The sequence below is a fragment of the Vipera berus genome (genome assembly GCF_964194415.1).
Source record: "Vipera berus genome assembly, chromosome: 2".
Lineage (NCBI taxonomy): Eukaryota > Metazoa > Chordata > Lepidosauria > Squamata > Viperidae > Vipera > Vipera berus.
Genome location: NC_138203.1, coordinates 103,972,825 through 104,000,359, shown reverse-complemented (window position 1 = coordinate 104,000,359; position 27,535 = coordinate 103,972,825). Strand labels below are relative to the sequence as shown.

Here is a 27,535-nt window from a genome sequence, read left to right as displayed (position 1 = left end):
CAATGTTGGGAAAGGTGCATCCACCAGCAAGGTGGATGGACTCAATGAAAGTTGCAATGGATGCGCCATGGGAAGAATGGGAAGGACCAGGTTAGGGACAGATCTTCATGAAGAAAATCTATTTCTGTGGTTGCTAAGAGTTAACAGACTTCAGGGTACATTACCAATTAGCATGGAATTCTTGTACCTATTACTTCAATATGTTATGGTTCAGTTAAGGATAGCTAGCAAGCAGGCAGCGTAAAGTAAATTACAACAAACAGGAGTAATCACTAACCTGCGAGATTGCCAAATGTCGCTGAACTATAACGCCCCAAACCCTTTACTATTGAACCTGCTAGCTGAGGTTGCTGGGAGTTGTAGTTCAGCGGCATCTGGCGCAACGACATTTTCCGGTCTTGCTTTTAACTCAGTGAAAACAATGTGCAGAAGGGAAGGACCAGCAAGAAAGCCACAGGGAAATCTTTTTCATAAGGGACGCAGTTGCAAGAAAGGCAGGTTATAATGTCCAAAGAATTGGAGAAATCAGTGAAAACAACCGCCGCCTGGATGTAGAGCAGGTTAAAAATCCCGAATTCTATAAACGAACCTCGGGGGACCTTTTTCCCTCGCGCTGGGGAGGGGTGGGGGGTGGAAAAAAAAAAGAAATGACAGAACTGCGCGCGCACACCGCCACTCGCGCAAGCGCCCAGAGGGCAGGAGGCGAAGTGCGCCCACGTGACCGAGGATGCTCGCTCCTTTTCTTTCCTGCTGGCTAAAGAGCGAGGAATTTGAGCGGGAAACCGCTTTTCCGCCTGGGGCCTAGCACGGGTGGCGCCGCTAAAAAGGAGGACCGGCTAACGCGCCGTGTGTGCATTGCTGGCGGTGGCTTCCGCGGCGCGCTTCTTAGTCAGGGTCCGACGCCAAAGGGACGGGAGTGGAGCAGGTAGAATTAGATCGAGGGCGCCTGGGGGAAGCCTTCCCGCCTGCAGGGCAAAGAAGGGATGGAGCAGAAGAAGGACCGCCCGCTCTGGCGGGCTCTGCATTGCAACTGCAGAGCCTTCTTGGGAGGGTGAGGCTGTCCTGGGGGCCGCGAGTTCCCACTTGCGGCTTTGACGTTTCCTCCTGAGCGTCTTGCCTGCTTTCCTCCCCCCCCCCCCCAGCGCCTGCCCTGATTTTCCCCCGCCTCTTACTTTGCTCGGCTCGGCATGCAGAAGTCTGGATTGGGAGTAACACGTTAGGTTTCTGAAACTCTTTTCGTGTTCACTATTTGACTGCCGATTTTGGCAGCCGTCCCATCACTTGAGTTCCTCTTCTCCCTCTTTAAGTGCAAGCGGAGCGAGAGGAAATAATGACTTCCTTTTGAGGAGATCACCTGAGGACTAAGAAGTTCATACTCGGGAGAGGCTGAAGGCAGGATTTGCATGAAGGGATGTTCCAATTAAAAAAAAATCAGCTTTAGAAATTCTAAAGTGACGAAAGATCGGTGGGCTTGTATAGCATTGGAAGTTTTTTTTTCTCTGCAAAGACCCTTGCACAAAATTAAAGCTCTTTTCTGTTTTTCCTGATTATGGAATAACGGTTATATACATCTGTTGTAGCACTGTCATTGATCTCAGTTATTATATGACTGGAGTTTCCCATTCTTTATGTGTAAAATGAAAATGAATTCAGCAAAATCCGTGTCTGGATTATTTAAAGAGCCATGAATGCATCGATCATAAATATTTGCTGTGACATAGCTATCGTTACCTTGCTGGGGTTTATTTTGAAAATCCGGGTATAGCTTTTAAATACTATCACTTAATAGTATGAAGTTGACATGAAGTTGACTATTATCAGGACTTGAGGTAAAATTGGTTTGGAATAGAGTTGTATTCCTCGAAAAGACAAATTTTCTGTTTGGGAATTCTCCTTGAACCCATTAATAATAATACCTTGGTAATGTGTGAGATATTTATAAAAACTCCTGTATAATTGTTAATTCCAGATAGAATGATGTATCTGTTGAGAGTAATGTTTGTTGACTCTGGTAGTATATCAACATAATATAGCAGAATACATTTTTTAAAATATATTTTTCAATAGGAATCACCCATTTGGAAAGGGAAAGCTGTGAAGGAAACTTGTTCCAGTTGCCTCAAGTTGATGAGCTTTGGTGTGCTTTTTACTGTTGTCTGAGGGACTTTGAAGTAAATGCCCCATTAAAAACAATTATAAATTGTGTTGGTTTTATGCTGACTTAAATCACCAAATATAAAATTATTGTTTTGAAAAGAAAGAAGCTATGCCCAACATTTCAAGTCACCATTCTATTTTTGAATAGACTTTATCTGTCCAACATCAGGTAATAACATACCACATTGGTGTGATATTTCAGTAACTGATTTGCACTTTATGGTAGCTGTTGGTTTATTGGAGCAGCTAAGTAATTAAGATGAGATAAAATTATCCTATTAAGAAATAATAGAAAATGTGTATATTTATAGTTCACAGTCTTAGTTGGGTATATTACTGTGCTGCAAGAAGTGGTTTCATATGCGTCCATTGTTTTGACCTTGATCTTAATTGATTGCAGGTCTGAGTAAGTTTGGCAGAGCCTATAATATCTGTATTCTAATGCTTAAGGATAAATTTAAAACTTAAATTGGAAATGTCCCTATTATAGACATTAGTAGGGTTGGAATTATACTCTAGACAAAAATGGTTAAATTAAATGTTCAAACACTTGCCTCTTATGTGCTTATAAGTTTTAAACATTATGTAAGATGGGAAGAGCAGATATAATATTTCCATTTAGATTTGTTTTGTTTCTAGGATGCTGGGTGCATGTGGCATGCAGAAATGTCACCAAGAAGTGTTGAAAAAGAACCGTGTATTCCTAGCAAGTCAGCTAGTGTTGAAGGAATTACTGGAACATCTTATAGAAAAGGATATTATCACGGAAACAATGATGGAGATGATACAGGTGTGTTTGGTTTTATCATAACTGGGCTTAATTTTAATTATCCCAAGTGACCTTTACTCTAACATACTGTTTATGCTTTCAAATGTTAACATTGCATTCTTCATGAATTAATACCAGCAGTTTCAGGTAGCATCTACCGTATTTTCCGGCGTATAAGACGACTGGGCGTATAAGACAACCCCCCAACTTTTGAGATGATTTTCAAGATTTTTCGTCTTATACGCCGGAAAATCAGCGAGCCCGGGAAGGCACGTCCTCCCCTCTCACTGTGGAGGAAGCAGGGCAGTCTGGCGTCTGGCAGGAGCCGGCAGGGCAGTCCTGCGCACGCGCGCACTCCCAACAGCCGAGGAGTGCGCGCGTGCGCAGGACTGCCCTGCCGGCTCCCGCCAGACGCCAGCCTGCCCTGCTTCCTCCACAGTGAGAGGGGAGGGCGTGCCTTCCCGGGCTCGCTGATTTTCCGGCGTATAAGACGACTGGGCGTATAAGACGACCTCCCAACTTTTGAAATGATTTTCATGGGTTAAAAAGTCGTCTTATACGCCGGAAAATGTAGTGGTATAACTAAACACTTATAGATGAATGAAAGTTTATGGTGTCTTGTTTGATCATCTGTGGTGAGAATTGCCTCTAAATAGAAATGAGAACACTATAAGTGGAACAAATATTTCTCCCTTTTTACTTTTAGTCCACCAGTGCTGAGGCAGGGAAGCTAATAGCAATAGAACCCTGTTTGATAAATTTTCTGTCTTCCAAGCTACTCTGCAGAGTAAGAAGTAGAAGAGGAAATAGAACGAATAAGTTTTAGCAGGCAGTGCTTACATAAGTAATCAAAATATAGCTATTGATGTAAAAACCTATTTTGCTTCCCAGTACTCAAAAGTTATTTGCTTCCCAGTACTCAAAAGTTATTTTTTTAAAAAAATCATTTGCATCATTAAACATAGTAACTTAAATTATTGGAATGCTTTTGAAATATTCATATTCCATATTCTTCCCAAATTGCAATTGTCTTGCTGTGTGTTGAATGATGAAAATTTGACCAATATATTGTAGGAATGTAAATGTTCGAAAGCAATATAATTTTCTAGCTATCAAGCTGTGAGAAAAACTCCCCAATAACAATAATAGAAAAATTTATTTCTATTCCTATTTATTAAAAGAAAGAAAAACTGTGTTATATAGTACCATATGTTATATTTATGAGGTCTGAAGTTCTTTATATGTCATTGTGCTTAATTGCATGATGAACTTTAAAATTATTATGTAGGGTTTTTTATTGTCACTATCTTAAGCATTGTATGTTCAGTGAAACAAAATAAATCTTTTATATTTATACTTATCATCTATGAGTTTTCTGTCTGGGTATATAATGTTTGAGAGCCAATTTGGTATAGTGGTTAAGGCATAAGGCTAGAAGCCAGGAGACTGTGAGTTCTAGCCTAACCTTAGGGACAAAGCCAGCTGGATGACCATGGATTGGTCATTCTCTCAGCTCTAGAAAGGTGACAGTGGCAAACCACCTCGGAAAAACCTTGCCGAGAAAACTGCAGGGACTTGTCCAGGTAGTCTCTGTCAATAGGGCACGTTTGAACAGAGGAACAAAAAAAAAAAACTTAAGTTGCTTTTTTGTGAGACAAAAGATAATATAAGCAAGAGATTAATGAAAACTATGAGCATTCAGTTGACAAAAATATAATTAGGTGGAATATTTTATTTATTGATTGATTTTTCACATTTTTAATCCCCCCCCCTCAATCTCTCTCAGAGAGGGACTCTAGGTGGTGTACAATAAAACTCTAAAATATAAAAACAGCATATCATCATCATCTTCCTAATGTTATTCCCACAGGCAAAGCGTCTGCTTTTCAGATTGACAAATGCCACCTTGCATGATCAAATGCAACATCCTGGTCATGTCTGCATTTTGACAGAGATGGCTATAGATCATTGGTTGCAAAAAAGAAAAAAGAAAAAAAAACTGACTGACAGGCTTATTGCCTGGGTCTGACCTCGATTTGGTCTGATCTCATCACTGCCCTAATAGGCGGATAGTATCCAGCAGCACCACTAGGAAAAGCAAACCTTACTGCCAAAAATAAAAATAGCATATAAGAATTAAAAATTAAAAAAATAATTAGAATTTAAAAAGAAGCAAGGTTGATTGAACCCTGTTAAAAATTGGTTAAAAATGTGAAGGGAGAGTTCTCAGACGCCAACCAGCCCCGTAGCTGCGGGTCCCTCTGGGGTCCCCCACACAAGAGTACAGAGCCATATTTTAAACTTCTTTTCCAGAAGGCCAGGAGAGGGGATAATATTCCACAGGGCTGGTGCGATGGCAGAAAAGACTCCTCCTAGATTCTGCCAGTTGAAATTCCTTAACGTAAGGCATCTGCAACATACCTTCCCTCCTGACTGGGTGGGATGGGTTACAAAACAACAACAATTGAGCATTGGTTTTTAACTGGAAAAAGAAGCCTATGCACAGTCTATACCTGAAAGACATTGAAGGAAAGGTAGATACAAAACTAACAGGGAGCTGGTTGAGATCTGGAGTGCTGAAGAAAGAAACTGAAGGCTTCATTTTGGCTGCCCGAGAACAAACCTTGTAGACCAATTCTATGAAAGCAAAAATTCAACATGTCAGCAAGAACAACAAATGTTGCTTATGCAACGAGAAAGATGAAACAGTGGATCACCTTATTAGTGGCTGCAGTAAAATCTCACAGACTGATTATCTACAACGTCGTGATCGAGTTGCCAAAGTTATACATTGGAAGCTTTGACAAACGTTTGGGTTTGAATGCAGCAAAAATTACTGGGAACACCAAATTGACAAGGTTCTTGAAAATGAGCACGTCAAGATCCAGTGGAACTTTTGGATCCAAACAGACAGTCATTTGGCCCACAACATGCCTGACATCACTATTGTGGAAAAGAAAAAAATCTGATTCATTGATATTGCAATACCAGATGATGCACAAATTGAAGAGAAACAATTAGAAAATATAACAAAGTATCATGATTTGCACATTGAAGTTGAGCGATTGTGGAGGAAGAAATCAATGGTTCTACCAATAATAATAGGAGCAATACCCAATACATGGAAATTTTGAACCTATTAGACATGAATATCTGACTTTGTGAAAAACCACCCTACTTGGAACTGCCAATATACTCAGACTCTATCTTAATAGCTCTTAGGTCCTTGGTTAGGACTTGAACTGTTAAGTTTTTACCAATCCCAGACTGTGAATCGAATTGAAGATTAAATTTATAATAGTAATAGTAGTAACAACAACAACAACAACCATCAAACAACATCTACCTACTTCAGATCCTTTGGATTGCTAGATGAATAAAAATGGCAAATCCAGTCTAAACATATGACTGTGTGAACAGCCGTAATTAAAACTATCCTGCTTTGGAACTGCCTATAATCTTAGACGCTATCTTAATCATTCTTAGGGTGTTGGTTATGATTTGTATTGTTAAGTCTTAGACTGTGAATCTAACTATAACAACCATACATTTAATACAATCAAACAACAACACCTGCCTATCCTAGGTTTTTGGAAAGGATTTGATAGGTGGATAAAAATGCCAAATCCAGTTTAAACAACTGGCTGACTGGCCAGCCATAATAACAATGTTAACTTGGGCAAAATTTCATCATTGCAAGCAATGTTCTCATAGCAAAGATAGTGATAATATCCTCTAGGTCTGGATAGCTTTTTGTTGTTATTGCTGCTGTTACATATTTTTTCAGTGGTATGTATTTTTGCATCAATATAGGCGAAGTCTGGAAATTTTAGCCAAAACGTAGAATTCTTGAATTTGCTTCCGAAGAGGGGCCCCAAAGCCTTTTCAGCCTTTTGTGAAGCGTTACGAGAAACTAAACAACAGCACTTGGAAGAAATGCTCTTCAGCACTATTCCCTGCCATACGACTGAGGCTGTAAAGGTAAGGAATATAATATAAATATAAAATTAAGGAGCATATTTAGTGTTAGTGATTCCATATTGCTCTTTCATGCAATACCAGTATGATATTTTCAGCCCCCCTGGATCCTGTGTATTCAGCTTCCTAAACTTAGAAAGCTAAGTAGAGAAGACATTTGGGCGCCTCCCCAAACCTCCCCAAACGTCGGCAGGTCTCCGTTCCTCCTGCCGACGTTTGGGGAGGTTTGGGCGCCTCCCCAAACCTCCCCAGGTCTCCGTTCCTCCGCGCAGACCTGCCGACGTTTGGGGAGGTTTGGGCGCCTCCCCAAACCTCCCCAAACGTCGCGCAGACCTGCCGACGTTTGGGGAGGCGCCCAAACCTCCCCAAACGTCGGCAGGTCTGCGCGGAGGAACGGAGACCTGGGGAGGTTTGGGGAGGCGCCCAAACCTCCCCAAACGTCGGCAGGTCTGCGCGGAGGAACGGAGACCTGGGGAGGTTTGGGGAGGCGCCCAAACCTCCCCAAACGTTGGCAGGAGGAACGGAGACCTGGGGAGGTTTGGGGAGGCGCCCAAACCTCCCCAAACGTCGGCAGGTCTGCGCGGAGGAACGGAGACCTGGGGAGGTTTGGGGAGGCGCCCAAACCTCCCCAAACGTCGGCAGGAGGAACGGAGACCTGGGGAGGTTTGGGGAGGCGCCCAAACCTCCCCAAACGTCGGCAGGTCTGTGCGGAGGAACGGAGACCTGGGGAGGTTTGGGGAGGTGCCCAAACCTCCCCAAACGTCGGCAGGAGGAACGGAGACCTGCCGACGTTTGGGGAGGTTTGGGGAGGCGCCCAAACCTCCCCAAACGTCGGCAGGTCTGCGCAGAGGAACGGAGACCTGGGGAGGTTTGGGGAGGCGCCCAAACCTCCCCAAACGTCGGCAGGAGGAACGGAGACCTTGGGAGGTTTGGGGAGGCGCCCAAACCTCCCCAAACGTCGGCAGGTCTGCGCGGAGGAACGGAGACCTGGGGAGGTTTGGGGAGGCGCCCAAACCTCCCCAAACGTCGGCAGGAGGAACGGAGACCTGGGGAGGTTTGGGGAGGCGCCCAAACCTCCCCAAACGTCGGCAGGTCTGCGCGGAGGAACGGAGACCTGGGGAGGTTTGGGGAGGCGCCCAAACCTCCCCAAACGTCGGCAGGAGGAACGGAGACCTGGGGAGGTTTGGGGAGGCGCCCAAACCTCCCCAAACGTCGGCAGGTCTGCGCGGAGGAACGGAGACCTGGGGAGGTTTGGGGAGGCGCCCAAACCTCCCCAAACGTCGGCAGGAGGAACGGAGACCTGGGGAGGTTTGGGGAGGCGCCCAAACCTCCCCAAACGTCGGCAGGTCTGCGCGGAGGAACGGAGACCTGGGGAGGTTTGGGGAGGCGCCCAAACCTCCCCAAACGTCGGCAGGAGGAATGGAGACCTGGGGAGGTTTGGGGAGGCGCCCAAACCTCCCCAAACGTCGGCAGGTCTGCGCGGAGGAACGGAGACCTGGGGAGGTTTGGGGAGGCGCCCAAACCTCCCCAAACGTCGGCAGGAGGAACGGAGACCTGGGGAGGTTTGGGGAGGCGCCCAAACCTCCCCAAACGTCGGCAGGTCTGCGCGGAGGAACGGAGACCTGGGGAGGTTTGGGGAGGTGCCCAAACCTCCCCAAACGTCGGCAGGAGGAACGGAGACCTGCCGACGTTTGGGGAGGTTTGGGGAGGCGCCCAAACCTCCCCAAACGTCGGCAGGTCTGTGCGGAGGAACGGAGACCTGGGGAGGTTTGGGGAGGTTTGGGGAGGCGCCCAAACGTCGGCAGGTCTGCGCGGAGGAACGGAGACCTGCCGACGTTTGGGGAGGTTTGGGGAGGCGCCCAAACGTCGGCAGGTCTGCGCGGAGGAACGGAGACCTGCCGACGTTTGGGGAGGTTTGGGGAGGTGCGCGCGCACCTCCCCAAACCTCCCCAAACTTCGGCAGGTCTCCGGACGGCGGCGGCTTGGGAGAGGTGCGCGCGATCCTGGAAGCACCGAAGCCTCGGCCGCGCGCAAGTCCTCGGTAAGCTCCGGGCGGTCACTTGCTTCGCGTCTCCTGAGGGAAGGGGGGGCGACTGGAGCGGGCGTGTTTCCTCGCCTGCTGGGCGCCGCGATTTGCCCGGGGAATGCGCGGGCCCCGAATGGCAGCGTGGAGCGAGGAAGCGGACAGCCAGGGCTTCCCCGAGAGCCGCGGCCACACAGGGTATTCCTGTGTATTCAGGCTTGCAAAATGGCGGATCGAGCCTCTGCTGGCGGCAGAGGCTTGCAGAGCGCGGATCCAGCCTCCGCCGGTGGCGGAGGCTTGCAGAACGGCGGATCGGCTTATACTCGAGTCAACAACTTTTCCCAGTTTTTGGGGGTGAAATTGGGGGTCTCGGCTTATACTCGAGTCGGCTTATACTCAAGTATATACGGTAATAACACCAGCTAAGGAACAGCTGTGACTTCAATTTTTTTTAATCCCATTTATATCCCGCCCTTCTCCGAAGACTCAGGGTGGCTTACAATCTAAGCACAAATCAATGTGATTTGTTGTGAACAGATAATAATTGGACACAAGCTGAACTGGACAGTTTGGACTGAAAAAACAAGAAAACTAATCACTATTCTCTATACATTACATCTCCATAATGATATTGATAGAATTGCTCCAACAGTGAGATGGGTGGCATTATTAAATAATTAAATTAATGATAGATAGATAGATAGATAGATAGATAGATAGATAGATAGATAGATAGATAGATAGAATATACTTGTTCTGCAGAAATGCAGGTTTACTTCAGGTGAAGTAAACCTGAAGAAGAAAAGTGCATTCGCTGATCATGTAAAAGACAGCCAAGAACAAGCATTGATGTAAGTTAAAAATTGGAACTTACTAAATGTATGGGAAACAAAAGTGAATATGAAAACAATATAATAAAACCACGAAGAGAATACTGACAAAGAAAAGTATTACAGGGCCAATTTCTACAAGAGATTGAGGGGAAAGTGGGTAATAATAAAACCTGTGAATGGCTTACAACTGGGACATTATAAAAAGAAAGTTAAAGCTTGGTTTTGGCTGTGCAAGAGCAAACTATTGGAACTAAATAGTCAATGCCAACACCACGTAAAGAATTGGCAGCTGTGACTTCATATTGTGAACAGATGTAATAATAATAATAATGTATTACATTGATATGCTGACTGATTCCCAGTGACTGGGTGGTTTGCAATTGTTTAAACTCTTGAAAAACAAAGAACAATACAAAAAATAACATTTTTTTCTTTATATTTGTGAAATATGTGTTATCTACATGCACTTGTTAGAAATGTTCTTTGAGGAGCTTGCTTAATTTTTTTTTAAAAGATCTAGATTAAGACTATAAAACAGTATATATCTTTACATAAAGGTAAATCTGTCCGAGTGATCACAAAATTATAAAAGGCAATATATAAATACATTTGTGCATGCACCTGGTTGAATATGATGAAGTATAGCAGTCAAATTTGATTCAGTAGGAAAACATTGATTCAAATTTGGTTCAGTAGGAATCTATTGCGTGGTAAGTTCTGTGGGCAGAACTGTCAATAGTTTCTGACCATTGCTCACTATGACAGGATTCTCTGGTGAATTAAGTATGTCCTAGCATACTACTTGACTGTTAAGCCATGATAAGAGTCAGTATATCTTGCGAACTGACTGGCTTTAGGAATAATTTATATCCGTGTGTATATGCACACATATTTGCACTATCATAGATAGTGGAAATTACTTCCTCTTTTGTCCCCATCTCTCATCTGAGGTTTTATTTGATGAACACAGTATGTTTGTGATAATTTCAAAGTACTTTCTGATCTTTTTCAGCGACCTTATTGTTATGATCAAAGTTTCCCATTTCCAGTGCCTGAATCCTGTGTCTCCCAGAAAAGACTATATCAGAACAATGGTAAATTTATAATACAATTTCCCTTTGTCACAGCACTGACATGTCAAATGTTTTTAAAATTAGTATATTAGGAAAAAATATTTAGTATTTTGAAAGTTGTAATCCAAATGAATTGGAAAAAAAACTGATTAGTGAGATGGGATTTCTGTTCTTTTTGGTGGATGTTTTGCTGTGGTCTTAAACAACAAGTACTTGGGGATGTGTTTTAATTTTAGCCAATCGAAACTATATCACAGCATGTTGCAAAATGTAAGTATTTTTAATGTCAACATTGAGCATGAAGTATGTCTTTAAAAGCCCAGTGACAATAGAGATATCCAGGGAGGTTTTATTATTATTTTCATTCCAAGCCATGAAAAATAGTTCCACATCTTAGTCTATTTCCTTGAACAGAGCTGCAACTTTGTCTGTGTGCTTCAATCTCCTCTGTCCGAGTGGTGAGATGTGGGAGGATCTTACACAGTTTTTGCTTTATAACATATTCCCCATACTGTAAAGTTAATGTAATAGCACTAGCAGATAGATAACTATAAACTCACACACCAGTGAACGTTAGTTTTTTTAAAAAATACTCTTATTTTTACTATTTGGTTACATAAATTATTTTCTCTTAACTTTATCAGACAGGTATTTTTGAAATCACATACATGGCTTTGTAACCTATGCTACAGTTCTGTGTAGGAGTGTGCTTGGAGACTATTGGGGTAGCTTGTAAAATCAAAGAAGCATTGCTGTGGACTGGCTCTTTGACAGCAGGAACCCTCCCCTCTCATAATTTAATATCTTAAAGATATCCTAAGTGGAAGAAATGCAATACATATGTTTTGAAATCAAGGATAGGGATCTGGTAATGTATTATTCAGGCTTAATCCCTGAAGCATCATCTAGCTCAGGGGTCTTCAGACTTGGCACTTTTAAGACTTGTGGACTTCAACCCCCAGAGTTCCTCAGCCATCATGGCAGATTGAGGAATTCTGGGAGTTGAAGTCCACAGGTCTTAAAAGTTGCCAAGGTTGAGGACCCCTGATCTAGCCTAATGCCATTTTCTGAATAAAAAGTTTGTCTGCAATTTCTAAGAGAGGAAAGGCATTCTTGTACTTTCTTCTTGTGGTATTAGTTTCATCTGAATAGTTTTTAAAATTCCATTTCCAGCCTGTTTCTTTCAAAAATGGTTTATTTTTATAAATTATACAATATGAATAATTTTGTAAATTATTAAAAAAGAGAAAATATTTTGGAGGTTGACATCTTTTCACGTTATTTGTGGTGCCCACACCTTTTCTTTCAATACAGGTCCTGGTTGAGTTATTTTTGGGACTCCCAGACTAGGGTCCTGACTAAAGGATATACACAAATCAATATCCCTATATAAAATTATAACTTTTGAAGGAATAATGGAAAAACAAAGAAAAACAATCCAGATTTAATGCTTGGGATTTAGCTGCATCCCACTGAGATTTTAAATTGCAAACTGTTTTACTAGCTAATAATTATATAGATTATTCATTGGATGAGTCTACTGTTCATATCCCATGGCTATGACTGTAGCCTAGACGTATTCACAAAAGTTAATTGGCTGCTGTTAAGTCATTTTTCATTGTTAATGTGTTGTGATATAAACACAGATTTATATACCGGTACTTCAGAAAATGGAAGAATATGAAGCTATTTAAAGAATGTCAAAAGTTATATATGTGTTCAGAATACATGAGTTGTTTAATGCTGTAGAACATCTTAAATCAAGGAAGAAAACATTGGGTCCTTATGCTGAATCCAACTACAGATCTCCTTTTCCCCCAAATCCTGATTCCTGTTGCCTGATACCTCTGTCTAATTTGCTTGCATTTCGTCCTCAAGGAGGAGAAAGATAGTAATGGTGAAATACCAATTTGTCCTAAGGTTGGGCAGCAACTTTACTAATGACTCTCAATGAGAAGACCTTTCCCTTCCTGATATTATAATATATAATATTTTAAAATATTACATACTCTGCACAAATTTTGTTGATGTTTCACATTTTTAATTTATACTTCATCCATGGTAACCTTACTCTCTTGATACTCATAATAGCTCAACTAGTTTAAACAGCTATTGTTACTTAAAGGGAAATTTCAGTTGAGATTTAATTTTTGATGGAACTCTGATAGGATGTGAGATGGTTAAATTCGAATCACTTGGATTTTAGTATTTCAATAAGAAAAAGAAACATTGCATTACAGTACAGGTAATCCTTGATTTATGACCACAATTGAGCCCCTGATTTCCATTGCTAAGCAAGTCGGTTGTTAAGTGAGTTTTTGCTCCGTTTTACAGTCTTGCCATAGTTATTAAATGAATCATTCGGTCATTAAACAAATCTGGCTTCCCCCATTGATTTTGCTGGTCAGAAACTGGCTGTGAAGGATACACCTGGTGATCACATGACCCGAGGACAACGCAACAGTCATAAATAAATGCTAGTTGCCAAGTGTCTGAGATGACTGTGGTGATGCAGCAACGGTGTGAAAACTGGTCATTAGTCACTTTTTTCAATGCTGTTTTAACTGAATGGTCACTAAACAAGTGGTTGAAAGTTGACGACTACCTGTAGAATACTATTTAGTACATTCGATAAAGGTAAATGTTTAAATTAAGCAATGCATGTATTGTGTAGGGTTTTTTTCTTAAGTATCCTCACCTTGCTGTAAATCTAAAGCATGCTGTTACACAGTGGCCTGCTTTGCTGCTGACCCCTTTACATATTGCTGATTGATTTGCAGCAGAGCCAATGGAGCATTCATTAGATGACGGAGATGGCCCTCACTATCCTCAGGTGAAACCATGCACTCTAGAATTTTATCGCACTCATCTGCACTTGGTAAGTAAGCTGCAAAGTGGACATTGAGAATTTTTCCCCCCATAAATATGTCTGGGGTGTTTTATTTGCAGGAAAGCATTTAAATAAATAGGCTATGTGGAAAAACTGCCCTCACACAAAATGTAGCAGTTTCTTTTTTCATGTATATGATTATAAAATTTTGAGTAGCCCCATAACTTTGAAAATTCAGAGTAAAAATGGAGGGGAGGTAGGTTAATCAGTCTGCGTTGATAGGGTCTTCTTCTCGAGCTGGGGTTTGGACTAGAACAGGGGTAGGCAACCTCGGCTCTTTTATGACTCATGGACTTCAACTCCCAGAATTCCTGAGTCAGCAGACTCAGGAATTCTGGGAGTTGAAGTCCATGAGTCATAAAAGAGCCGAGGTTGCCTACCCCCAGACTAGAAGAACTCCAAGGTCCCTTCCAACTCTGTTATTCTGTATTTGATGAATCAAGAAGAATGTTTCCCAAACTCAGTTCCACAAACTACCATTGTTCCCAAACAAGTCAAAAAGTTCTGCAAGCTGAAAAATCAATCGGAAGAAGACTTGGAAGGCTGTTCATAGATAATGGGCTTTTTTTATAAGAGCATTTGGGGTTCTGCTGTGTTTTCCTTCAACATAACTTTGCAAAACCAAATTTTCAGCAATTACTTTAACTAAGATCAAATATAAAAATAAATAGAATGTTATAAGGACCCTCTTTAACAAATCTCACTCCAGACCTTAAATGAGTACACAATCATATCCAAACTCGTATTTCCCTTTAAGTTAATAAAACATTTGACTATTCATTTGTTTTCATGTATTAAAAATTACGGTATTCATATATATTTTTTTTAAAAAAATAGTTTCCTACAATCTGGAAACATTAACTAATACTGTCCAAGAGTGTTCAAATTTTGCATTTTGACCTCTCTTCGACTGGTAGGGAGTGTGGTATGTTTTCAAAGCAACTTGTGATTTTACTTTCAGCGTATAGGCCAAGAAACTGATATATATTATCTGTGTTTAATAGGCATACAAGTTGAAATCACGCCCACGAGGCCTGGCTCTTATCCTTAGCAATGTGCATTTCAGCAAGGAGACTGATCTAGAGTTGCGTTCTGGAGGAAATGTGGACCATGCTGCTCTAGATAAGCTCTTCAAGCATCTTGGATACCAGGTGGTTGTACGACATGATCAGACTGCACAGGTAAGTTGAAAAATGTGATAGTTGTGACAAATGTTTGCATAAGTTTCACGAAATTTATTTTCCAGAATTGGCTGTTTTTAAGATAGCATCAAGATTATATTAGAGCGAACGTTTCCTCTTTGTATTCCTTTTTATATTTAAAAAAAATTAATTATAAGATTGTTTTTAACTTCCATTCCTTGATTTTTTCATTATCTAAACTTTATTTCTTTATTTGTATATAAATATATATTAGACTTATTAACAAAGATTTCCAGACTTAAATTTTAAAAACTGAAATTTCCTTGGAGTTTTTTGTTTGAAAATGATATAAATCGTGCACTTTTAGAAACCATGCTCATACGTTTTCAGTTTTGATAATTCCTGAATCCTTCATCTCCTAGTTAGGCTATTTGGAGGTTATATCCTCTAATTTCCAACTTTGTTTGCATATATTATTATTATTATTATTATTATTATTATTATTATTATTATTATTATTATTATTATTATTATTATTATTATTATTATTATTATTATAATATTATTATTATAAATATTAATATTATTATTAATATTAATAATAATAATTTTATTTGTATACTGCCCTTCTCCCGAAGGACTCAGGGCGGTGAACAGGGCAGTATATGTTAAAAGACAAAATACAAAAATTAAAAGAGATTAAACAAAATGCCCACAATTCTTACAATAAGTTAAAACACATTAAAATAAGTTAAAACACATTAATAAAACCCAACCCCATCCCATCAGGCCAGGCCAGCTTGTTCGAAGAGGTAAGTCTTTAGATCGCGCCAGAAGGAGCGGAGGTCGGGCGCCATCCGGAGCTCAACCGGAAGATGGTTCCATAAATCCGGCGCGCCCACAAGAACACCCTCCCCCTGGGGGCCACCAGTCGACATTCTTTGACCGGTGGCACCCTGAGGAGGCCCTCTCTGTGGGAGCGAACTGGGTGGAGGGAAGTTGATGCCGGCCGCAGGTGCTCCCTAAGGTATTCCGGACCCATGCCATGTAGGGTTTTGTATGTCATTACCAACACCTTGAATCTCACCCGGAAGACAACTGGAAGCCAATGCAGCTCGCGGAGCAGAGGTGTAACATGGGAGTATCGGGAAACTCCCAACACAACTCTCGCGGCAATTCAAGAGATTGCTGATTAGGGATTTTTTTTTGTCCTCAGGAAATGAAAGAACAGTTGGAATTTTTTTCAAAGCTTCCACTTCACCGAGACTTAGATTCCTGCATAGTATCACTTCTTTCACATGGCATAGAGGGTGGAGTCTACGGAGTGGATGGGAAGCTACTTCAGGTAACTCAATCATAGGCAGATTCCTTCTTTGTTTTGGAATGTGATCATGCAGGGAATCTGAGGATCAAACTGGCCATCATGGAAACAACAAAGCCTTAAACAGCTTTAACATATTATGAGATTCTGCCTTAAAGTAGAATGGAAGATAATTCTGGTGAAGGGGAGACAAATAGAGGGGGGAAAACTGGGCAGAGTAGATGCCATGCTTGCATTCTAATAAAAGAAATGGCAGCCTTTATATTCTTTTAATCACTATACAGTAAAATAGTAATAAAAAATGTAAAATGATAACTGGTTTAACAATTTCCTTTCAAAACATTGTTACCTTGTCTTCTTGTTTCTTTTCCAGCTGCAGGAAATTTTCAGGATTTTTGATAATGCGAATTGTCCTAATCTTCAGAATAAGCCTAAAATGTTCTTCATCCAGGCATGTCGGGGAGGTGAGTGACTGGGGAGGGTGACCTGTGATTCACGACAAAGATTTCCCTTTTTGCACGCTTGTGCTCACCTCTCCTCTTTACTTCTCTCAGGTATAAGCGGAACCCATTTCACCTCCCTGCCTTGCTGTTGCCACTTCCTCTCTCTGTAAGTGGTTCTGGCTGTGCATGGCTTTGGTCAGCAACTTGCGGACCTTGCAGTAACATGGAAAAAGAAGAAAGGAGATTTGTAATCTCCTCTTCTTGCATGTGTATGGGGGCACTTACTAACCACACTCCCAATGAGATTGTGTGCTGGAACCTTTGTTCTTTCTCTCTTTGGCCCGGACTCTGGTGTTTCCTACCTGTGCTGAACTTTTATCAGATTGAATAAATAGTAGCCTGAGATCATATTGTGTGAAACATTATGAATAGCTTGAAAAAGTTTGCTATTTTGAGTTTCCATTTGATTCAGATGCAAGGAAGAACAGCTGAATTTTAAATACCATTAAGATCCAGAGACATCCTAAAACATCTAAAGCAAATTATAGGAATGTAAGAAAAAAAATAGAATATAGAATGTAAGACTGACCTTAGCCAGATTATATCATAATCAAAGGATTATAACTGATGTAAGGAGTGGGGATGATTCAGCAGATATTTCAACTGATTAAAATTTGTAGGAAATATATCAGTCCCTAAACACAAGCATACCACCATAATCTTAAAGGATTCCCAGTGATTTTCAAGTAAAAGTATCCAAAGTGAAAATAAAAAAAATCATCAATAATAAGGACCAGTAAAAAAACAACAGGCATTATAATTCCAAATTATTCTCTAAATGCTGTCTTATAAAAGACTTCAATTTATCCAACTTAAGGAAAGATAAAAGCAGGTATACTAATTTCTAGAAAGAGGTGGTTCCATAAAATAGGGCCATTGCTGTGAAGTAGTTTTTCCGGGCACCCACACTCGATCTCAAAAGGAGATAAGGAAGTTAACTTCATCTAGGCAGCTTTATTCAATTTCTCCATGAAGCCAAGTAGCATAAAGCATTGACTCCATCTTATATAAGTACATATCTAGAGCTTTATTTTTTTCCCCTTTATACCTACAGCAACTTTACAGCTCCCATTATTCGTCATGAGTTTCTAAGGATTTGGATTCAGCAACATCTTGAGGCCCTCAGATCCTCCCCTTTTCCTTAAAGAATATTTTCTTCTGATGAACCTTCAGACAGTTGTGTCTGCAGTGCAGATGAACTCTGAAGTACATTAGAAACAAGCGCCTAGAACAGGGGTAGGCAACCTTGGCTCCTTTATGACTGGTGGACTTCAACTCCCAGAATTCCTGAGCCAGCACAGCTGTCCACGAATCATAAAAGAGCCAAGTTTGCCTATCCCTGGCCTAGAAAATTTGTTTATATAGTTCTCCAGAGGCTTGCCTTAAATCTTCGCCTTATATAGGAAATACATTTTAGGCTTGAAAAGTGTTTTATAGGGAATAAAGGTTGAAAAGCTGACTGCATGTTTTTAATAGGGGCACTTAAATGGTCCTTAAATTTAAATTTATTTTTTTAACCAAGTTTCAGATCTTAGGAGAATAGCGGTGGTGCTCATTGATGTGCAAAACCAGAATAGAGCTAGTGTTCTATTACTGTGCCAGGGCTGCAGACACCTTATTTAAGGTAATATATGCTTTTGAGGTATGTGTAAAAGACATTTTTGGTATTACAGTAGCACTTCTTGATAAAATTAACCTGTTAAGTTTATTTAACGCACACACATGCACACATAGTTTCATAGTATCTGTCTCCTGCATAAACATTTGAACTAATCTGTAACATAATTATTATATTTTTTTCTGTGTTGAAATTCAAGTGCTACAGATCATAACTGAATGGAGTTTGCCTCTAAAACTAGGGATATTTCATCAGGAAAAGCAGGAATCCAGTATGTGCCTAGCACAGAACAACCATGAACTGTGCTATGCACTACTTTGTGGTTAAATAAATGGTATTATTTATTGTTATATTATTTTACTGTATTTCTGGACCACTGCATTACCACACAACTCCTAGAGGTTGCAGTATTTCTATTAAAAATAATAAAGCCAATACATAAAATGACAGTGAATACTAAATTCTCTGTGGTGTTTGTTAACAGCAGCAAGCTGTGAATTAAAAGCCATATGAAACAGTTCAGTCTTCTGATAATTCCAATCAGCATACTATGGTTTGTGGATAAAATATGTTATTAAAGAGAATCCTGCACTTATTTATAGCACGTAGGCAAGTAGAACCTTCATTTGTTTCTTTGGCCTAATTTTAATCTAATTTAATTTTTTAATTTGCATTTGTCCAATTTAAAATTGACTAAGAACTATTTTAATCAGCTGTGCTAAGTTTTCAGTGAATAATAAACTGGATCAAGAAATTTAGCTAGGACAACATGAGTAAATAAATTCAGGGTTAATCTTTTAACTTAGTTGGACATGAATGTACAGGAAGATAGCTCAAGCCAAACCCTAATCTACTTAATGGCTTGAACTTGTAACAAAAGGTAGGAAAGTAGACTCGCATGATGTGCTAAGCCATAAACCATGACTCAGAAACCACAGTAACTAGGTTAACATCTTGTGCTAAGGTAGAATCTGTCAAACCTATGCTTTATGCTATGGCATAAAGTTTCTTCAGTTAGGGTTAGAGTTAGGATTAGGGCTAAGGTTGAAATGGAACGCCTTAGAAGAAGCACATTCGGGACCTGTGTCCCTTTCTGTGGAATTGTGGAGCTGTAAAATTTCTAGAACTAGGAAAGGAGAAATACCAATGAATGCAGAGAGCTGCTTGGAACTTCAGGAAGTAGAAAAATGCTTTCCTTTGCCTGAAATAGGGGACGATAAATCTTCCCCAAATGTGTTTGGTACTGGTATCTTTCTCCTGAGTTTTTCTACTTTATCTTCAGTGGATTGATCAGAGAGACAAGCTTTCATAATTGGAGTTTCTTTCTTACCTATATACATCTTTATTTATTACTAAGGAGTTTTAATGCATGGCGAACAGTTTATTTGCTCATGTACCAAGATTTTTTTTTTACAACCTAGCTTGTAGATTCTAGTTTCACATGTGAATTCATCTCCAAGAAATTAAATGCTTGCCTTAAAAGCTGTGCTAGCTGATCTGTTTAGCTTTGTGTTGCTAAACCTATAAAATAAAGAATGACCTGCAAGAGCTTCATTACGCAAACATGATATTTGATGCTTATTTTGATTACCATGTTGTTACATTGTCTAAATGCACGGAGGCTTCTTGTTTGTCCTACTTTGACCCAATCTTCCATAGCATACTGTTGCAGCTTCAGTATTGCATCTCCCACTGCGAGGCGTTCATCTGTCCACTGGCTGCTGTTTCCTTCCCAGTAGGTGTGGACTGGCTCCTGCTGTTTAGTAACCTTACAGCTGGAATGGAGTGGTTATGTCTATTCTACAGTCTTTCTGGCAGTAAATACTGAATGCTTGGATTGATTTCATTTTCAAGCGGAAGGGAAAAGAAGGAATGTTAATTTAGTTAGGAATAGCAAGGGTCAGCAACAGCGCCTTGCTTTCTCTAGAGGCGTCTTATGATTTCACCATTATTATGAACTGGTTTCAAACTGATTATGTTAAATATAAATAGCAGAGGGTAAGTATGCAATTTAATAATGATAGTGTGCATAAAGCAGTTTGAAAGCACTTGGTATTATGAGTCTAGCTGCATGTATAGCCTTATTAATGCCTAGCATGCAACAAGAACAATGAGCGAGAAAAAATATAAGATAAAATGGAAGTAAATAATGATAAAATTAGCTTTGAAAATAACCTAATAGTCTAATAACCATTTTTGGGGTGGGAGGAGAGCTTATACTATTAGTAAAACTATCAGTTTTCTAGACTGAATAGAAAATGAACAGGAACAGGATTAACTGAAATTGGATTTGCCGAAAGAATAATTAAAAGAAAGGAAATATAAAGATATACAGAGTGTAAGCTTCTTTCTCTCTATCCAAAGCTCTTGAAAATATGGTTACTTAGTTAAGAAACCACTTGTGTGGAGCAGAGACTATAAGAAAGACCTAATATTTTAAACCTGGTAAAAGCTGTGGTTATAAATCAGCTATTCCCCTTCCTCATTTTTCTCTCTTGATATATTTTCCATAAAAAAGTTTTTTTTAATCCTGCCTCCATTTTTGGAGCCCTCGAAAGCCTATTGTTTCATTTTCCAGGAATGCCTATGGTGTCTTCAAAGCATACCATAAATTAATAATTATTTAAAACTATTAAAGCAATATTTAAAAGGAATGCTCAAACTACAGATTGTTAGATGAGTATTAAGGGGGATAATGGCATTTATGATGATGCAGTTACTCACATATACTCTTGAAAATCAGGTGATTGAAGTGCTCTGGATTGTTTTAAGTGCGTACAAACTCAAAACAATTCTCAGCTCGCATGGTACAAAACTTAATCTGAGCAATATTGAAAACTTATTTTCAATTCCAGTTGTATTCTTAGCTTGTTTGTAAAAAGCCTGCATGTAGAGCTTCATTCTTTATCCAGTGCTGTATTGATTGGAAAATTTTCCCTTCCCTTCATATATTCTTTTTTTTAAAAATACATATAGAGGGTTTCCCACAGCTGAACATTCCTGAGGCTATCTTGGAAATAGCAACCACAAAGAGTGTATTAGAGACACTGGTGACCTTTCCTTAACTGTTGGAAATTGGATACAATAAGTATGGAGGGAGGTTGGCAGAAATTTATTGGTGATTTTAAAGTAGTCTGTAGGCTCTATATGTAGTTCTTGCAGTATTAGGAATCTATATGGTGCCTTCAGATTTCTCTGTTATTACAACCTGATCTATAATGGCTGTTTGTGACAATACAATTGAATGTTAAGTCTAGCATCAAGTGAAAGCTTTAAAAATTACAGAACTAGCTACAAAATTAGTAGCTAACTGGTCTGTGTAAGCTGAACAAACAATGGCTAGACGTTTGAGAAATAATAGCATAACAACTATAAAATGACTGTGAATTCCAGTCAGTAAGATTTCAAATATTTACAGCAGAAAATAATGCTGAATTAAGCATTAAGATAATTGTAGTTTGCATAGCAAGATGATACTGAAAATATTTACATTACAGACTGCAGAACTAAATACAAAAAGTTGGAGTAAAAATACAGATGTAGCAGTACTATTAATGAGTTATTGCCAAATCTTTCTTACTGCTGGTGCAGAATGTAACATCATAGGATATGGAGGAGATATTCTCAGAATGTAATTAAGAAATATAAAATTGATCTGTATGGCTTGGCCATTTAGAGAATAAAGAAAGAATACAATACTGCTAACACTATTGAGTGAGCAGTAGAGAAGGTTATGCTTGATAATTTCAACTTGTCCGTCATCACAAGGGCACAATTGTTCTGGGAAAGATATCTTCCGAGCTCAGTTGAAGGGAAAGTATTATATTGAGCCAAAATAAAAGCTCTTCTATGAGAAAACTTCTAGTTAAGTACTGGGTTTTACTGTGCCCTTTAGACTTTCATGATTTTTTTAAAAAAGTGATGTATTTAAATCAGATTGGCACCCCCTGTCCATTGTATACAGCCATCAGTGGTTGTGACTTGCTCATCGCCTAAGGCAGGGGTCCCCAACCTCCAGGCTGTGACCCAGTACTGGGCCATGGTCTGTTCGGAATCGGGCTGCACAAGTGGCTGGCCAGTGCATGTGTGCAACTCGGCTTGCTTGAGCGGCCGGTGCACTAGTCCGCCTCTTGCGCAGGACGGTTGCCCTCTTCCCCCCATTGGGCTGCCAAGCCATAAAGGTTGGGGACCACTGACCTAGGGCAGGGCTTTTCAACCAGTGGTACGGGTACCACCTGTGGTACATTGGCACCTAGCAGGTGGTACACGACCATCCTAGAAAAGTGGTAGCGGGGGAGGGGAATGAGCTGAACCGGTGGCAGCACCGCACAAGCCTGAGCGAGAGATGGCTGAAGCTGCAGGGCTCAGCGGAAGTGCCAGGATCAGCACCACGCTCCAGCTGGAACTCAATGCTGATCCTGGCGTGTCTGCTGAGCCCAGAAGAAGCGCCAATCAGCTGGAATGTTACAGCATCTCCAGGGTCTTGTGATTTACATTCAGATGCTTGGCAACTGATTCATATTCAGTGTCCCAGGGTCATGTGAAGTGACCAAAACCTGCTGCAACCACCCAGCAGAGGGGGGGGGAATAAAAACCAAACACACCCCTACCCCACCCCCGTGGCCAATCCTCAACAGAAATGCTCACAACAATGAAAACCTCGGACAGGAGGAAGAGCGCCGCCGGGCGGGCAGGCAGGTGTCTTCCTCGGCTGTGGCTTGGGGGGCACTTTTTTCAATGCCATTGTAACTTCGAACAGTCACTAAGTGAACTGTTGTAAGTTGAGGACTACCTGTACTTCATCACTTTTTCCCTTTTTTTTGGTCATCAAGTTTTTACCACCTTGCTAGGCGACTGGTGGTACTCGGATGTTGCCATATCCTAAAAGTGGTACGATGGGTGAAAAGGTTGGGGACCACTGACCCAGGGAAAGTAAGTGGCAGAGGAGGAGCCTGAGTAACGTTGGCTTTTTCAGTAAAGTTGCTTTAGATTAGGGTTAGGGTTCGTTCAACTCATATACTCTTCTATTGGTCTCTATAAACTGTACCAACTCTTAGCTACTTGGACCTACAATACCCTTCTTTGCTTAAAAATAAAAATTTCACAATTTTTTTTTTGCTTGTTTTGGACAAAATAGTTTCCAGGAGCATTCTGGATGCCTGAGTTTGGGAGACTGTCCCCAGATATTTAGAATATGAGACCGGCTCAATTATAGCCCTGTTTATATACTAGGTTTCCTGGAAAAATGTTTGGTTTGAGGGTTTTTCATAGTTTGTTTTCAGTTATTGTATTGAGCTAGGGTTACTAAGACACAGCTGAGTCCCATCGGGGTTCTTATAAGAAAGGATTCTTATATCATCTATGTAGAGCAGAAAAAGAGCTATGCAGGAGGAATGGGACAAGTATGCGCCCTTGTTTAATATCCTTGTGAGTTAGAACAGCACTTGATAAATGGCTTTAAGGGTTGCATCTAACTTTCAGGGATCTGCTATTGTGAAGAGCATGACTAAGAAACAACAAGTATTAATTAACTGGAGAGGCTTTGGGTTTTTCCCGGAGTTTAGTTCGTCATGGAGTCAAAGCAGGACTTAAGTCATGAGAAAATTCATACAGCAAACCCTGAAGTGTGTAGAGTACCTCTTGATTAGATGTTGCAAGCACTGTTCAGTCATGGATTGATCACTCCCTAAAGCCAGCCTGTCTCTGTAGTTGACTTCCCTTTTCTAGCTAATCTCTTAACTTCTACTAAAAGCTTCTGACAGAAAATATCCCAAGTAAAATAAAGGTCTGCAATTTAGCAGTTATGTCTCTTCCTTACTTTTGACATGGGTGTTGCATAGACTTAATTTTACCTCCATCATGTATCTGTGCTTGTGAATGCTGTGTAAGGTATTAATAAGAGAATTGTTCTAAGAAAAATTGGTTTATATCACATTGCAATAGCAATAGCACTTAGACTTATATGCCGCTTCACAGCACTCTCCGGGCAGTTTATAATGACAGCATATTGCCCCCAACAATCTGAGTCCTCAGTTTATCGATCTCTGAAGGATGGAAGGATGAGTCAATCTTGATCGCCTTCAGGATCAAACTGCAGGCTGCGGACAGAGTTTGTTTGCAATACTACATTCTAACCACTTGAGAGACCAGGACTCCTGGTGAATACACATATATCAATGTCTGTATCTAAGGTTTGCAACCACTAATTGAAGATTAAATGAGTATGCCTGTCATTTAGCAAAGATATATAATAGAGCTGCATGGAATTGATCTTCTGCCTTTTTCCTTTTGTAAGATGAGACAGACCGTGGAGTGGATCAGGTAGATGGGAATGACCGGGCCAATTCTCCTGGTTGTGAGGAGAGTGATGCCAACAAGAAGGAAAATCCTAAGTTACGCCTCCCTACCTGCTCTGATATGATCTGTGGATATGCCTGCCTGAAAGGTATTTTGGATAATACAAGTGCTGTCGTATTATTACACTATTTATCCTGTTATGCAGCTAAGGTATTTCTATTTCTTTCTCCTTTAATTGGCTTTGGTTGTGTTTTTTTTTTATAGGTACAGCTGCTATGAGAAATACCAAACGTGGATCATGGTATATAGAAGCTCTCACTTCTGTGTTTGCTGAGGATGCCAGAAATGTGCATGTGGCTGACATGCTGGTCAAGGTGGGCAGGGGTTACTGTGCTTTGTTTCTTTTTATGTTTTGTCTAAACTTAAAGGAGCTTCTTTGTACTAGGGATATGCAGCAAAAAAAAACCCAGCTAGTCTCTAATAGTCCATGCTTAAACCAAAACACTTGAGTTCCAGATAGCAGTATGAGGAGGGGGATGGTAGGTAGGGAAGGAAGGAAGGCATTGAGAAGAGAGTACGGAGTGGGAAATGCTGGTTGGATAATCACTGCCAGTATCCGTAGCTTTAAAGGTAGCATATCCAAGTGATCTGCCTTTCTGCTCTCTGTCTTCTTGGAGCTTTTCTCTCCTTATCTCTTCTTATGTTGCTCTTATACTGTCAAGAATGCCAACCATGGTAACTAAAGGAAGGATGGAAAGGAAAGTCCTGGGAAGGTAGGGTGAGTATGTTGGTTGAGTGGCTCCCTCCCCCGAGCTAGCCATAATTGTTGCTGATGTCCTTGACTTCAAGAGCAAGATAAGAGACAGAGCAAAAGAGGGTGCTGGAGAGATAAGTCTGTCAAAGCACAGACCGTGCAGAGGAGGAGGGAGAAGGCGCACCATCCTTACTCTATTCAGCCACCGAGACCCCACTGGATTTGCTCTTAGCCAAAACCTAAAACACTCAAGCTGTTCTTTGGCCCAGTTTTGCCAAACTGCAGCCCACCCGACATGAGCCAGCATAACTTCTGAGACACAATGTTATGGGTGTGAAACAAAGTTCATTTTTTTTCTTTTTTCTTTGTAGCTATCTACATTTTTAGATAATCTTTTGTTGTTTTCTGCCTTACAGGTGAACAGATTGATCAAACACCGTGAAGGCCATGCCCCTGGCACAGATTTTCATCGTTGTAAGGAGATGTCAGAGTATTGTAGCACTCTCTGCCAAGACCTTTACCTGTTTCCAGGGATAGTTTCTGAGAATTAATTCTGTTGTTCTTTTGGCAATGGAATTTTTTCCTGTTCCTGTTCAGCATTCATGAAACATCCTACAGTTGCCTGTAGATGTTTATGATCTACAGTATCTTCCTTCATGAATGACAGTGAAAATTGGACTGAAATATGCTATTTGCTTTCTTTATTTCTGTTTTTTTTTTTAAAAAAAAAACCTGAGATATCCTAAGCTATAATCTTTTAAGTAAATAATGCCTGGCCATGCCAAATTTCTTACGGTGTGTGCAGAGTTTGCTAAAATTACTCTCTAGAGTAGGATTTGGCTATTGTTCTGGGGGCTTTCTCCCTATGTGCCAAAAATAAATTGATGGGGAGCACTTTAATGATTTTATGTGTTTGTAGAAAATGTGAGTTTGAAATTTCATGTCATTATTTTTCTAAAGAAAAAGATATAAAACATTTTTTAAAAGCTACACGTTGAATTCTTTTTTAATTTGAATTGATGTTTGGTTGCCCATAGCAGTAGGTTTGAAAGGGAACCTTAACTCTAAAAATAGAGGCTGTGCAGACTATGAAGGCCAAGTTAGAGTGGCAGGCCAGTGCTAATGTTGCTTTATATGTATAGATATTCAAGGAGTCACTAGGCCACTAGTTTTTGCTACCAAACCTTTATTGAATGCTTGCTGCTTGCTATATTTTCTACGGTGGAATTTGATCATTCTTGCAGAAAATTGAGAGCAGGACTTGGAAATAATCACAGCGATTTTTCATTTTTCTCCAAGATACTTCTGGTTACATAAAATTATATTTCTAAGTTCCAAATGTTCATAATATTTTCACTGTGCATAATACTACCTGTTTATCTGATACTGATTTGAAGTTATACTTAAGACTTCACTAGGCAACATAAGTACTGTACGCTGCCATGGATTAACCTACCTTTATCCTGTTCTGATTGCCTATGTTCTTTCTATCTTGTCCTGAAGTTTGTTGTGGGGAGGAAAGGGTTAAAATACTTATTCAGTGTTTCCTGGAGTCCTGATAACTACCTGCTCCCCTCAATGAATAGCATTATTTTGAGTGAAAGCCTTCTGTTTATTATTGTGTTTATTATTTTTGTAGTGTTTTAAAAATGTTTTGAAACAGTTTTATCATTTGCCATAAACTGGAAGCGCTTTTAATGTAGAATAGGAAATATTTTGCTCTTCTGCTTGTAAGGATGCCTGGAGAGGCACAGGATAGAAAGTAGAGAGGAAGAAACCATCATTTTTCAGAATCTAGTTTTACTACTGTAAACGACCCTTTGGATGGGACTTGCCATGTCTTTGACTTTCCAGGGGTCTTTGGAAGTAAAGGACAGTTTTCTTGATATGTGTGAATATACTCTTTCGTAACAAAACAATCCAGGCACTCAGCAGCTCCAGTAATTAGATTGGTAGCTCCTGGACTTGCTGCAGTGCTTGAGAAATAACTCCCTTTCCTGTATTTAACTTGAAACCTTTGAAAATACTTTTGAAATATTTGGTGCTTTTTTAAAGAAAAACTTATTTTTGTATTTAAAAAAAATGTTTCTGCAATCAAAGTGACAAGTTTTCAAATCACTGCCTATATATTGTATATAAATTGCTTTCATATATGCCAAAATAAAAAGTAATCTCAT

At 40.2% G+C, this 27,535-nt stretch overlaps 1 protein-coding gene across 5 annotated transcripts; it reads left to right on the top strand.

Annotated features, from left to right (window-relative positions):
• The first annotated feature begins 719 nt into the window (after positions 1 to 719).
• CASP2 (caspase 2) lies at positions 720 to 27,535 on the top strand. Of its 5 annotated transcripts, none has more exons than XM_081317575.1 (12): positions 720 to 925; positions 2,258 to 2,326; positions 2,797 to 2,947; positions 6,740 to 6,907; positions 10,773 to 10,854; positions 13,614 to 13,711; positions 14,728 to 14,904; positions 16,082 to 16,210; positions 16,560 to 16,650; positions 24,603 to 24,752; positions 24,869 to 24,978; positions 25,775 to 27,535. In XM_081317575.1, the coding sequence occupies exons 3-12, from the start codon at positions 2,798 to 2,800 to the stop codon at positions 25,907 to 25,909; spliced, it is 1,290 nt and encodes a 429-aa protein (XP_081173701.1). In that variant the 5' UTR covers positions 720 to 925; positions 2,258 to 2,326; position 2,797; the 3' UTR covers positions 25,910 to 27,535. The 5 variants fall into 5 exon arrangements, with proteins under 5 accessions (XP_081173701.1, XP_081173699.1, XP_081173700.1 ...); XM_081317573.1 differs by having other exon boundaries at positions 2,068 to 2,326; XM_081317574.1 differs by lacking the exon at positions 2,258 to 2,326 and having other exon boundaries at positions 762 to 925.

Bases quoted from the DNA above. Each gene is read 5' to 3' on its own strand.
- CASP2 (XM_081317575.1), top strand. From the start codon at position 2,798: ATGCTGGGTGCATGTGGCATGCAGAAATGTCACCAAGAAGTGTTGAAA. The intron at 10,855-13,613 runs GTAAATTTATAA...ATTGATTTGCAG, and splicing joins AAGACTATATCAGAACAATG to CAGAGCCAATGGAGCATTCA. The intron at 24,753-24,868 runs GTATTTTGGATA...TTTTTTTTATAG, and splicing joins TGGATATGCCTGCCTGAAAG to GTACAGCTGCTATGAGAAAT.